Genomic DNA, 13,410 nt, shown 5'->3' on the forward strand with positions numbered 1-13,410 from the left:
CTCTGCCCTTAACCCTTAGTGGTGATCTTCTTTGCTGGTTTACTTTCAGCTCTGTTCTGAATTAGAGTTTGTTTCCTCGAGGACTCAGAGATGCTTCAGAATTTCCTCAAAAGGAAGACAGCTCTCTGTTCTGAGTTATACAAAGTAATGAACACATCCCCATGTTGGGTGAATAAACTTGAAACACTAAGATGCATGGGGAAATGCTAAGACAGTATGGTCCATCACAGGTGACCCAAAAAGACAAAATTAGATCAGCATTTAATTCTATGATTTAAATCACATTAAATGACTATCATGATTTAGATTGTAATCCACATTTTACATCTTATCCTGAAACAAAAACAATAATCCCCAATTTTTTTTAAATGCCAGAAAGAACTTCAGGATTTATTGCAATTTGGCTGTTTTAATTTAAGATTTCTTTTATATTATAAAATCCATCAGCTGTGTGCTGATGGCTGGTGTTAAAGAATCCTCTCCACAAATACAAGGTTTGAGTAAGATATTTAATTCTAAAATGTTCTGGGATGTGGAACAATGTCATTTAAAAATGTTCTGTGGCTCTTTATAAACAAATAGGTCCTGTTGGGGGCCACTATCTTTGGAGTCACTTTGCTTTCTTAATTCTGGAAAACAGAACTTAGCCTTGACTACAATAGCATGCACACTGTGTAGACATGTCACATGAGAGTGGACAGTAACTTAGAGATGGATACATGTAGGAGACCATTTCTCCTACCTGCCTTGGATTTACAAAACAAAACAAAACAAAAAATGGCGCTAAACACTTGAAGAAAACTAGGGCTAGAGATCTTTCCCAATTGGCTTTAATTCATGGCTGCTTCTACAGCCATAAGTCCCATCTGGAGTTGTCTCTCATAGAACAGATTCTACTGGGAACTTCTAAATAGTAAATGTGCTTAAACAGGGCCCATAATAACATTAGTCTTCCTGGACTCAGCTAGTCTAAACTCAGCACACTGAAAGGAAGTCCCAGGACACTGTAAGCGGGAATGCACTGGGTGGCTTTTAGATGTCTTTGCTGGCTGTCATCCATAGTAATTGTTGTGGTCCGTGGAAGTTCATCTTGCTATATGCCTTGCTAACAAAAAGAGAATATTCTTAATTGCCCACATGAGAACAGAGAAAGGTAGAAACTGATATTCACCCTAGGACACAGTATTTTAAATAAATATTTTAATTCTATTGTTGGCATTTACAGGTAGAAAGCATACAGTATGTTACAGATATCAAACTGTGAAAATATGAATGTTACATAAGTAACAAATGTAAAAAACGCAGTTTCTTGCCTTCCCTGAAAGCAAGAAAAGTTTCCGGCATAGGAAAATATCAGTATCAAAAACATAGCTCAGGTGTAAAAAAAAAAAAAAAAGTTTTACACAGTATTAAAAAATGACCTAGAAAAGGACAGAAAGTAAGAAACGTTGCAATCTGACTTTATATAAATTATAAAACTGGGTACTTGGGGTAAATGTTGAATGGCTAGAAAGGAAAACCAATTAGGGCCTGCTTAGGTCAATTTGTTACATGTTAAAAGCATAGAACTTTTTTTTTTCAATAAATAACTTTTTTTAAAAAATGTCTCTTAGAAGTGTGCTGAGAACGTTATTCCGGAAGAGAAAGGTGGCAGTGTTCTGGGGACAGTATGCGGTCATCTTGTTCCTTGTGGAAGCCTGAGGTAAGTCAGGAGACCATGGCTGTTCGCACAGAGACACAGAGTGTCAAGACCATTTCTAAGCAAGCTTTAAAGTGCTGAACAAATGACTTAATCTTAGTACCCACCGTCGTGTGAAACAAGCCCTTAGCATGTCTGAGCAACGTCAGCTAAGAACCTATACGTCTGAAGAGTTGTCAGTGTGCAGTCCTTCATCCCAGGATGGGAAGTGTTCCTCCTTCCTGCACTTTGCATGGAGTGGTTCAACTTAAGCGATCTTGCAATGTAAAACACAATCGTAACACTACAATGGAAACAAGCACACCCCACTGTGAAAGCACAAGCTCCTGTCTGCAACTGTAATGTATTAATTGTAAAAACCACAAACCAAACACAAAGCAAAACTCCCCAATGTTGCATGCCCCCCAAACTCATCACAAAACACAATGCATGCAGGAGGACCGTTCCACCAAGCACATTTAAATTAAAGAGTCGTTTGGAGTTTATGTGAGCAGCTTTGTGGTTAATTTTAAACGCGTCCCGCGGCCACCGGTCTATACTGGCCTGTTTTACAAAGGTGACCCACGCGAGTGGGCAGCCACATATTGCTTTGAGTGTTTCTTGCCCACACATACACTTTACACGTACTGTTCAGCCTCCCCATCTTTGGGGGCTGTTTTAGCTGCCCCGCTTTTAGCTTCTTCATTACCCGCTGCTTTTTCCGGGAGAGAGGCCAAATCTTTAAAGACGTCCACATAGTGGCCAAAGCCCGGGCCCCAGTTCAAAAGGTTATCCCAGTTGAAGTTGCCTGCCTGCTGCCCCAGCTTCAGGGTGCTGTCTGCAGCCCCAGATCCTGCTGCAGGGGTGCCCACCGGTCCCCCCTCAGCCCTGCGTCCATGGTACCTTCTGGGTTTCAGTCTGGCCCCATAATTATCTTCATCATCTGCATCGGATTCGTTGACTTGAGACAACTTGGGCATCCTGGAGGTGTAGACCATGGGCTTCTCCCTATCGTATTCCATTTCTGAGCACGTGAAGGAGTCATGGGAGTCACTGTCAGAAGAGGATTCTGGGGCAGGGATGCCATCTGCCGGGTTCCTGGTTCTGGACAGGGGCCTTCTGCAGTCTTCCTCGGAAGAGGACCGCCCATGGTCTGCACTACAGATGCTGGGGTTTCTAGGGCGAGGGGTGTTGAGCCTCTCTACCTCCTCGATGGAGAGTCCCACGGGAGGAGAGGATTCTAGTGGGATCTGTGCTATGGGCTGCTTGAGGCGACTCCCAGGTCGCGAGCCGTGGGATGCCATGGCCTGGGGGCTCTTGCTTCTCCTCCCCAGCCTGGTGGCATAGTTGAACATGCCAGGTTGGCAGGGGTCCCCATGCATTTCCAGGGTACCCCCATCCCGCAGAGGAAGATGCAGTTCCCGGGCAGGGCTGTTTCTGTAGAATGCAGATGGTTTGGAGAAAGGAGCTGGGCTGTGCCTGGACAGGGGGTTGGGAGTGGGGCAGGCCGAGTGGCTGAGAGAGCTGGATCTTAACGCCTGGCCATATGAAGAAGGCTGGTAGGTCAGACTGCTTGCTCCCAGGGGCATGGGGGACTGCCTGGCGAAGCCCAGAGGGCTGTGCCGCTGGATGGAAAACTTAGGCGTGTGGCTTCGGAATTGTTTGTAGTGCTGGATGATGTCTGCATCTGACGGCGCGATGCTGCTGGCGTTGTCGATGTCATAGTGCTCAATCTCCTGCTCTGGAGAAGCCAGCGGGGCACTAGGGATAGTCTCTGAGTTGTGGGGGATGTCGGTCTCATCAAAGATTAGGTAAGGGTTCTCACGCTCTATGATGTCAGGCTTGGGATTCCCCTCAGGTTGTTTCCTGACTGCCAGATCATCGCCATAGGGTGGGATGTTGTCGGGGTCGTCAAAGGCCACGTTCTCACTGCCCTTTTTCTTCTTCTCCTTTGGCTTTTTCTCCTCCTTGGGGTTTTTGGGCATCTTTCCCCTGCACTGGTTGCATAGAATCAAGCTGAGGACAAGCAATGCCAGGGCCGTGGCACAGCTGCCCACGATGGCCGGCACAGCCCACAGAGGTAAGGAGAGCTCATCTGGGCCCTGAGTCTGGACACACACGTGTCCCCCGGGACTTCCAGCCTTGCACACCTTCCCCTGAGGACAGAGGACACCAAGGCAGGCCACCACCGTCTCACAGGTCCTCCCTGTATGTGACTCTGGGCAGCTGCAGGTGTAGCCGGAGAGCAGGCCTGGCTCACAGCTGCCTCCGTTCTGGCAGGGGTGGGATGCGCAGTCACCAGGAGGGACACATTTGTAGGCATACCACTGGTTGATGCACAGAAGGTCGCCCCAGCAGGGGTTGCTGGCACAGATGTTGGGACCCCGACAGCCGATCTTCACGGAAGGGTCGGTTTTGGAGATGGAGGCCAAGCTATGCTTGCCACTGAAGGGGAGGCTCTCTCCACCGTAGAGCACCGAGGCAATGCAGCCATTGAAACCTGTGGGGGAAACACAGCAAGAGCTGCTTTACAGAAAATCAACCATTTCACCTCTAAGTTATGGGATCTGAAGAAGGAAAGATCCACAGTCCCCCAGGAGGGTCCCCAACCAGGCTCCCTCAAAGATGGGAATGCATGTCTTCTGACATTAACTCCAGAACCATGGAGTTATGTGACACATGAGAAGAATTGGAAAGTTTTGGAAGGTCTCTGCACCAGGATTGTCTTGATATCTATCTACCTATCTATCTATCTGTCTGTCTGTCTGTCTGTCTATCTATCTATCTATCTATTTAATGATTCATCAGTTTGATTCTTACATGCCACAGACCAAGAGTTACTTAGAGATAAAACTTATTTTATGAACAACAGAAAGAGCAAACTAAAGGCCAGTTGCTTCAACTACAAGACCATGGAGTGTGCACAGACTGTATGCCTGCCAAAGATACTGGTATGGGCCCTTGTAGATCAAAAGAAAAACACTGACCACTACAGTGTTTGGGAGGTATCTGGGATGGGGGGAGGTGACTGTGGCACCCACACTGTAAATGGTCAGGATGCTGAAGACAGGAGACAAAAATATCCCAAGGAGTTTGTTAGTAGTGAGTGGTAATGATAGAAACAATTAAGAGATCCTTTATTGGTTTTGAACATTGGATTTGATGTCAGGAATCATATATCTGAAGTTACAAAGATTTACTTTGACTAACAGACCAGCAGAATCTACACTGTCTTGATTTCTTACAAAATCCAAATAGATTGTGCATACTCTAACATCCACCAAATAAGGACTTATGACCCAGAATTCAATTTTTATGCATTAATGATATCATCTGTGACACATTTTGTGTTTTCCTCTATTTTGACATGCCTTCCCACCCAAGTGACATTTGTCAGCGTGATTTACTTTTTCCAGAATTTCCTAGGATATTGCATCTTGATTCTGCGTCCCCTGATTCCGACTTCCTTTCCTCTTAGTGGCTCGCCCTTCTCTTTGTGACATTTTTTTTTTTTTTTTTTTTTTTGGTTTTTCGAGACAGGGTTTCTCTGTGTAGCTTTGGAGCCTTTCCTGGAACTCACTCTGTAGCCCAGGCTGGCCTCGAACTCACAGAGATCCACCTGGCTCTGCCTCCCGAGTGCTAGGATTAAAGGCGTGCGCCACCACCGCCCGGCCTCTTTGTGACATTTTGTGTTCTTTGAAAGTTCCACACATTTATACTGACTCACTCTTCTTTCTATAGCTCTCCTGGTTTGGAGTTACTCAAGGCTAGACCCGGGGCTTCCTATACCATCTCACTCCCACCAACACTTCACTTACTTGGTACTGACACCTCTCCTGGGTCTACCCTGAGTCCAGGTCATCCACTCAATGTCCTTTCAAATGCGCTTCAAAGCCATATGTCCCACAGCAAACTAAATGCTTTCCTGAGACTGCCTCTCTGTTCCTCAGCAGTTCTCTTTCTTGGTGGTGCTATTGTTTAAGATGAAAACTCAGAATTCTCCTTGATTTTTACTGAAAATGGTCCCCAGAACAAGTTGGGTCCATTCACTTTGACTTCACTCTTTGACTATTCCATTAGAACGCAAACAATACCTTCTCCTGCAGTGCCTTCCAGATACTGGCCACTAACACCTGAGTCCTGGAACCCCTCCCCCAGTTCATCCTCAGAACCAGCCTGAGAGATCTTCAACACTACTGCATGTTTAAAATTAAAATTTTAATTACTCCTTATTGTTCTGCAAGTGGAATCAATGCATCCACATTTTCCAACCTGAACACCCTATTTTACTCTAGCTGCCTATGAGCTGTTCCCTGGCCTTGGCCTCATTTGTTAACATTATCCATCAATTAAACCTTCCAGTACTCTCACCCTCCTGCTAATGTAAGAACTCATGAGTGTTTCCATTTTCCTTTGTATCACTGATCTAAGATAACATCTACATCCTGTGAGGACCTAATTGATATTGGTTACCCCTGTCTCCTGCATCACTTGGGGAGACTGGTTTGATGAACTGACTGAACAGACAAAGGCCTTGAGGACAAGCCAAGCATCAAGAGGAGCCCATGCTTAAATCAGATCTCAGCAGTACAGTTGAAAGCAGTTAATGGAAGTGACGGTGCCACTAATCACAATCTCTCTGAAGACGGTTATGTTAATTAGAGGATTCATAATTACTAATATCAGAAATCCAACTACTCCTGCAAAAACTATACTGTGATAAAATTACTCTGTGGAATAGAGTCATATAAAACAAATTGGGCTTTAGCCCCTCCTCCTATTTGCCACCCAAACCACCTATGTGGTGGTATTGTGTTCCCCAAAATATTATGCACCCTAATAAACTTATCTGGGGTCAGAGAACGGAACAGCCACTAGATATAGAGGCCAGAAAATGGTGGCACACACGCCTTTAATCCTATAACTTGGGAGGCAGAGGTCCATCCGGATCTCTGTGAGTTTAAAGCCACACTGGAAACAGCCAGGCATGGTGACTCACGCCTTTAATCCCAGGAAGTGATGGCAGAAAGCAGAAAGTTATATAAGGCATGAGAACCAGGAACTAGAGCCTAGTTAAGCTTTTAGGCTTTTGAGCAGCACAGTTCAGCTGAGAGCCATTCTGGATGAGGACTCAGAGGCTTCCAGTCTGAGGAAACAGGATCAGCTGAGAAGTTGGCCAGGTGAGGTTAGCTGTGGCTTGTTCTGCGTCTCTGATCTTCCAGCATTCACTCCAATACCTGGCTCCAGGTTTGATTTTATTAATAAGAACTTTTAAGATTCGTGCTAAACACCTACATTCTGAGGAGCAGATTTTCCTGAGACATTTACCTGTCTGAGTGTCTCGGTGGGCTTGGTTGGGTGGGATTCCTCCCAGAGATATGGTAAGCACCTCGAGGCCACCAAAGTCTTGTGTGAGGTGGACAATGTCTCTGCTGTATATTCTGTCTACAGACAGCATCGTGGTGCTTCCGTTCTTTGAGATCCGGAAGGTGTGCCAGTGGCCATCTGCAACATATGCTTCAGGAATGCTTCTCTCCACTTTCCCAGCAACACCTGCGTCTGACGTAAAGTGCACTTTGCCATTCTTAATCTGCAAGATGTATTAAAAACAATGCACAGATAGAACATGATGTCCTTAAATAAAAAATAATTCACTGAAAATATTGACCAATCCAAAGGAGCTGAATGGATGAGGAGTCTGTAGTATTATAACACACTTACATATATCATCACTGTAATTTTAGACAACAAGATTGCTTATTTACTAATTCTAACAGTTTTTAATTTTATAAATAGCTACTTGAGGGGCATATAACTTTCCAGAACAAAACTGAAATACTGTATTAACTAGGTATGCTATGTAATTGACACTAATTGTGATTATTTGTATTTCAAGGACAGAAGGAAGTATGTTAAATCACTAAGTTTAGTAAAAAGGCTAGAGGAGTTAGAAGATAAACAAGAAAATGCAAAACCAAAAAAGTGAATGGGACGATCCAATGGCAGAGTATTTAAAAAAAAAAAAGACAAAATAGCTTCACCTTTACATACCACTACCCTGGAGTTTTACACAAAATGGGGCTCATTATTCCATTTGGAATACCATAAAGTAAGAAGGAGATTTGGCCAAGACTTCACTACAGCTGTCTCTTCACTTTATCTAAAGGAATTTGATTTCTTTTAGTTCACCCAGCAAAACACTGGGTAATAGAACACTCTAGTTTCCAACTTGCAAGTTTCCAGTATTATGAGCTGACCCTTCAGAAAATGAATAATTTGTAAGGCAAGATGAGCCCATGGGTCAGAGAGCACATTCTCATTTCTGCTGCCAGATAGGACTGCCATCCAGGCACAGAGATGAAGTGTCCAAGGAGCTACCGAAGGGAAAGCAGAGGTCAGTTTCGTGTGTCACTCACCTCAGACTCTGTCTATATGCAAGAAACACTTCCAGAAAAACTGAAAATCTGTTCATTTGTGCTTTGTGGAAAATTCATGTAACAAAGTTACATATAGCAATCATATAGTAATATTTTAATTGAATATTTCCAGATTTAAAATATTTTTCATAGGCTGGGAGATGGCTCAGTGCTTCCTCTGTAAGCATGAGTCCCTGAGTTCAAATCCCCAACATCCACATCAAAGCTGGGTACAGCCATGTGCCCTGTAACCACAGCTCTGAAGACAGAGACAGAGATTTTGGGAGCTTTCTTGCTAGACTGCTTAGCAATATGTGAGGCTTCCAGTTCAAGATAATAGGACAGTGAAGAGTAGAAGAAGACAAGCGGTGTCTGGCTGTGGCCTCCAGTGTATGCCCACCTCCACCATATGCATGCAATACATACTCACACACTGCATACATATGTAGTTCATATGTATATGTAAATTAAATTACCATAGCAGAGCCCTTTCTAGTATTCTCCCCTCAATTCTTCTATCTTCTGATATACTCAAATTATCCAGGATCTCCTTCACCCAACAACTTTGCTCATTTTCCCTATCATGGGCATTAGTGTGTGTGTGTGTGTGTGTGTGTGTGTGTGTGTGTGTGTGTGTGTGTGTGAGAGAGAGAGAGAGAGAGAGAGAGAGAGAGAGAGAGAGAGAGAGAGAGAAGAAGGAAGCGGGGAGTTCAATAAATGGAGAGTTTAAGAAAGAAATGCTAAGAAGGCTAGCCAAAGGGAGCAAAAGCTGGGTTCTTGGATGGCCAGCAGCTAACACTAGCTGAGCACATTCTGTCCAAGGCTTCCTCAACCACACCGGCAGACCCAGTCACCTCCTGCCCATCACGGCTACTTTCTGAGTCTGTTTTGCTCTTTTTACTGGATGCTTTTTCCTTTTCTACTTATTTCACCCGCCAAGGCCCTTGTTTTTGAAAACCTGCTGCTCACAGTTTTCACTAAATGTCGTGGCTGCTAATTATTGGTCATTTTGCCTAATTCTCCTTTTAGCTCTGTGGCACCATGTTGTGGAGGTGCAAGCTGCCATCCTGCTGAACTTCACAGGAACAAAGACAGACCCTATCACTCAGCTGCTTCCCAGTGGAAGATTTCACTCTTCAGACATGTAGCGTGTTGACTGAATTTCTTGGCTGAAAGAGACTGCAAATAGCAGTGTGTCATATGTCATTTAAATGGCATGGGGACTTGGAGACAGCTTAACAGATAATCTCATGCAAAGACTGTAGTGTGGCCTTTCAGAATGGAGGAACTCTGAGTAGAGGCCACTCAGGGTCCCCTCTCAGCAGGGCATGGTGTTCTGGCCAGATCAAGCCACTGTCTTTAAGTCACAGCTCTCTCTGTAACTTATGCCTTGATTGCTTCTAATTTGCTTTTCAATGGAAATTATCAACAGCAAATTTGAACACCTCAAGAGTTCTCTGTTTCACAAGTTATATTAATTGGGTAACCAGGATATTTAAGTAGTGAAGGTAAAGTGAAAATTTAAAGATGTCCCTGTAGGAAATCAGGGATCTGTCTCAAATTCAGCACTGACTGACATTTCTGACCACATGATTCTCTACCAGGGGTACTGTGTGTATTATAGGATGCTTAACTCTGTTCTCCAGCAACTACATGGTAGTAACACCCTCATCTCTCCAATAAAAACCATCTCTAAACACTGTCAAATTACCATAGGAGTAAAAATCATCTCCATCTAGAAACAGATGGGCTAAGGAAGATACAAGTGGATCACCAGAAAAGGGAATGGTCTTTGTGTGCATTACTGAAAACAGACACCTAAGATAAACAGACACCTAAGATAAAACACAGAGAGTCAGTTGCACAAAGAAACCTGGAAAACCCAAACCTAAAATTTAGGGATGAGCATCAACTTTAATTTTAATATAATTTGTGAATTAAATCAAGTAATTGCTAATTCTGTTCTGTGTGTTTCAAAATATTGATAGGAAAAATAGGTCAGTAATCATGGGTTTGTTTTCTTAAGAATTTACTGAAACGAATATAAATAATATCAATAGAATTATAAAACACACAATGGTCTTATGAAACAGTTGATGAAACTAAACACAAGATCTGCTGGAGAATTGGTGCTAATGTCTGTCTATGAAAGGAGGTGGTTCTCATTTCAGACTCTCAGAAGGTCACAGGAGGTAGGCAAAGAATGGCTCATGGCTAATGGATGACTGGCTTTGACTTCTGCCTACAGGAAGGAAAAGTGAAGTAAAAGCCCAGAGAGAAACCCACTCTTCTTATTGAATACAAATTTTGAAAAACATTTTTGAATTCTTTATTTTATTTGAAGTGGGCAGGGGGATGGCTCACTAGGTAGACTGCCTTCTGGACTGATGTGAGGATCTGAGTTTGGATCCCCAGCAATAGCTGCAAAGGAGTCAAGCAGATCCCAGAAGCACACTTGTCAGTCTGTGCTGGAAAGCAGATATGAGAGCTCCAGATGCAAAGAGAGATCCTGTTTAAAGGAAATAAGGCAGAGGGAGGCCATCCTATATCCTCTTCTAGTCTCCATAGGACTGAGAATATATCCCTCCATAGGATTGAAAATACATTTCTCCCTCTGGCCACTGAAACTTATTTGGGGATATGAAAAGAAATTTTACTTACAATAAATAGCAAAAAATTTTAACTTTATGGATTTTACCTAGGTAATAAATAGAATGTGTATTTCAAAATAAAGTCCAATCATTTCTAAGTATGCTAATCTTACCATTTGACCTATATTATCAGTGTTTAAAATAATTCTTGGTGAAAATGATTCTCCATACCATGGCATATTCTTTTCATGCTTTACTTTGCTTATAGTATTAGCAAAGCCATGCAGATTTTTATCAGGCAAAGCAGACATGACTACATTTTCTGTGCTGGCCTGGCTGGCAGTGGCTTCTACTCTAAAACAAGACAAAGGTGTTTAGAAACTGGCCCTCTCAGATCTTTGTTACTTTGGCCCAAGCCATGGGAACATTGAGGGTGGATGGTATTGGATCACTGCCTAGCTTTGGTCAGACCTCTAAGGTTAGAAAGAAAAGGACAGAAGTTGTGGGAGAAGGAACTGCTGCCCCAGAGCAGGTAGGAGTTGTCAAGTGGGTAAGCAAGGGCTCCTTTCTCACCTTCACCGTGGTATAATTGCTGCTTTCCTGGATATGGATTAAAATGCCATTCTCACTTCGAGTCCTGAATTTTACTTCTAGACTGTTGACACCAAAAGGCTCCAACACAGCATCCCGTATACTCTGTGTCAGCAAGTATTCTCGCTTTTCACTCTGGCTCATGTGGTAGTCCAGTCGTCCTTTGCCTTCTAGTGACAAAGCAGTGTCCGGAGTGACAGCTGAGAGCCAAGAAGAAAGGGGAAAATTTGAAGGCTTTCACTAGGCATTTTTAGAGCATTCTTCAGAGTGGCAAAAGGTATTAAAAATGACAAAAGTTCAAGTTTCTGAAATTACTGTCCCTGGTCCTTCTCTGGGAAAATAATTTCCATTTGTGAATAATTATGTAAGTATATTGCCAATGGTTGAGTCCTTTTGGATCTGTGAAACATAAAATCCTTGATGACAGTCATTAATCACTTGGGGGACTTGTCATCCAATCTCCTTGCTATGGGACAGAAAGCCTGGACATAGAAGACACAGCCAAGTGCTAAAATGCACAACTCAAAACTTGAACCAATTTCAATGCATTCCTGAAATTATTAAGCAAATATGTTTTTATAGTTGGAAACCTTTGGAACTTTAGTCTTTAGTCCCTCTAGTCTCTGATTTTTAGAAATATGAACCCAAAAAAAGTGTCCAGTCAAATACTACTAGTTGTAACTTGCTCTCCCTGGATCCATCACCATGGATGGTGCATCATCAGATGCCATGACCTGTTTAAAGACTCCCAGTCCAGAAGTACAACATTTATGTCAACATAACCAACAGCATAGCTCAGGAAGGGAAACTGGGGAAATGGAATCAGGGGTAACTCTACCCTGGGTGTTATACTCTAAACAGATAAACAGAATAGCACATGCAGAATTATATTTAAATTTACAAAAAGAAGTCTCAGTACAGTCATTAAAGAAATACTATGTGGCAACTCATTTTTTCTTTTTCTATTATAGCATCTTTTCTATTATACATCTATGTTGTCTGCCTCTAAGATCTTTTGGATTCTATTAAATTCCAATGTTATTGCTTACTTCTCTTCATTTTCCTATTACAGTAGCCACAAATGTTTGCTTAAAAAGTCACCAGATGCTAGTGGCTGAACTAAGAGGTAATCATTCATTTCAAAATAAAGCAGTTCTTGTAAAGGTGGCCCCAAGGGCACAAGGAAGACTAGAACACACAGCTTCCAGTCAGAGAGCAAGTCTTTACTGATGGCTTGAATATCACTGATGCCTTGATCACTGTGCAACTGGGGGTTAATTAATGAGCAGACTGAATAGTGCTGCTCCAAAACAACTTAAATAAACTGTGGTTTTTATTTTAACAAATTAACTATTACACAATGTTTGGAGCTGGGTGTTATTCAGTGATACTGCAAATTTTATCTGCCAAACATAAAAATCTGACCAGAGAAATATTCGCCAACAGTGGACTTATCTACAACCTGAGTACAGTTGCTGACTTTAAATTTCCTAACTCCCCAATACGTGACATAAAGTAACCCAGTGATACATTTATAAGGTGAAACTAACATCTAAATGTTAAACTAATTAAGATCCAATTCTTTAAGAGAATGCTACCCTTCTTCAGGTTAAAAAGTCAATTTACAACTCTCGTATTTCACCCCATTTGGCACACTTAAGATTTGCCATGTTAGAGTCAAAGTGCAGTAACGTGCTTAGGCGCACATATTCTTGCTTTCTGGGGCTGTGACAGCATCGCATGAATGTGAAGATGGTGACCTACATTTCTCACAGTACTTCCCAGTCAGCCCCTCCATGCATTGACACTGCTGCCATGACCAGAAGTCCACACAGGTGCCACCGTGCTGGCAAGGGTTGCGAGCGCACGTGCCTTCTAGCCTAGGGCACCTAGAAGAGAGTCACAGAGAAGACGGGTAAAGCACCAACCTGGAAGGAGGAAATTTGACTTGAAGCAGACACAGACTGTTCAATGTGCTTAATCTCAGGTTTGCAGTATAGGGAGGGACTTGGCCCAGCTACCCTGCAGCAATTAATAACACAGAAATCTCGTAACCTAGTCTTCCTCACATCCGAAAAGAAGGTTAAATAAAAATATCTTATACAATGACCAACAAAGGTGACAACTTCCATAA

General features: G+C 42.9%; 1 protein-coding gene across 1 annotated transcript in view; it reads right to left on the bottom strand.

Annotated features, from left to right (window-relative positions):
* Positions 1-1,185: 1,185 nt before the first annotated feature.
* The window catches only part of Fat4 (FAT atypical cadherin 4), a 77,344-nt gene continuing 65,119 nt past the window's right edge, over positions 1,186-13,410 (bottom strand). Inside the window, exons 14-17 of the mRNA XM_059265076.1 lie at positions 13,041-13,165; positions 11,259-11,476; positions 7,007-7,268; positions 1,186-4,178 (exon numbers count right to left, since the gene is read on the bottom strand). Of these exons, the coding sequence (XP_059121059.1) occupies positions 2,317-4,178; positions 7,007-7,268; positions 11,259-11,476; positions 13,041-13,165 (2,467 nt within the window). The 3' untranslated portion in view covers positions 1,186-2,316. The remainder of the gene's footprint in view (positions 4,179-7,006; positions 7,269-11,258; positions 11,477-13,040; positions 13,166-13,410) is intronic.

Source organism: Peromyscus eremicus, chromosome 6 (genome assembly GCF_949786415.1).
Source record: "Peromyscus eremicus chromosome 6, PerEre_H2_v1, whole genome shotgun sequence".
NCBI classification, from domain to species: Eukaryota; Metazoa; Chordata; class Mammalia; order Rodentia; family Cricetidae; genus Peromyscus; species Peromyscus eremicus.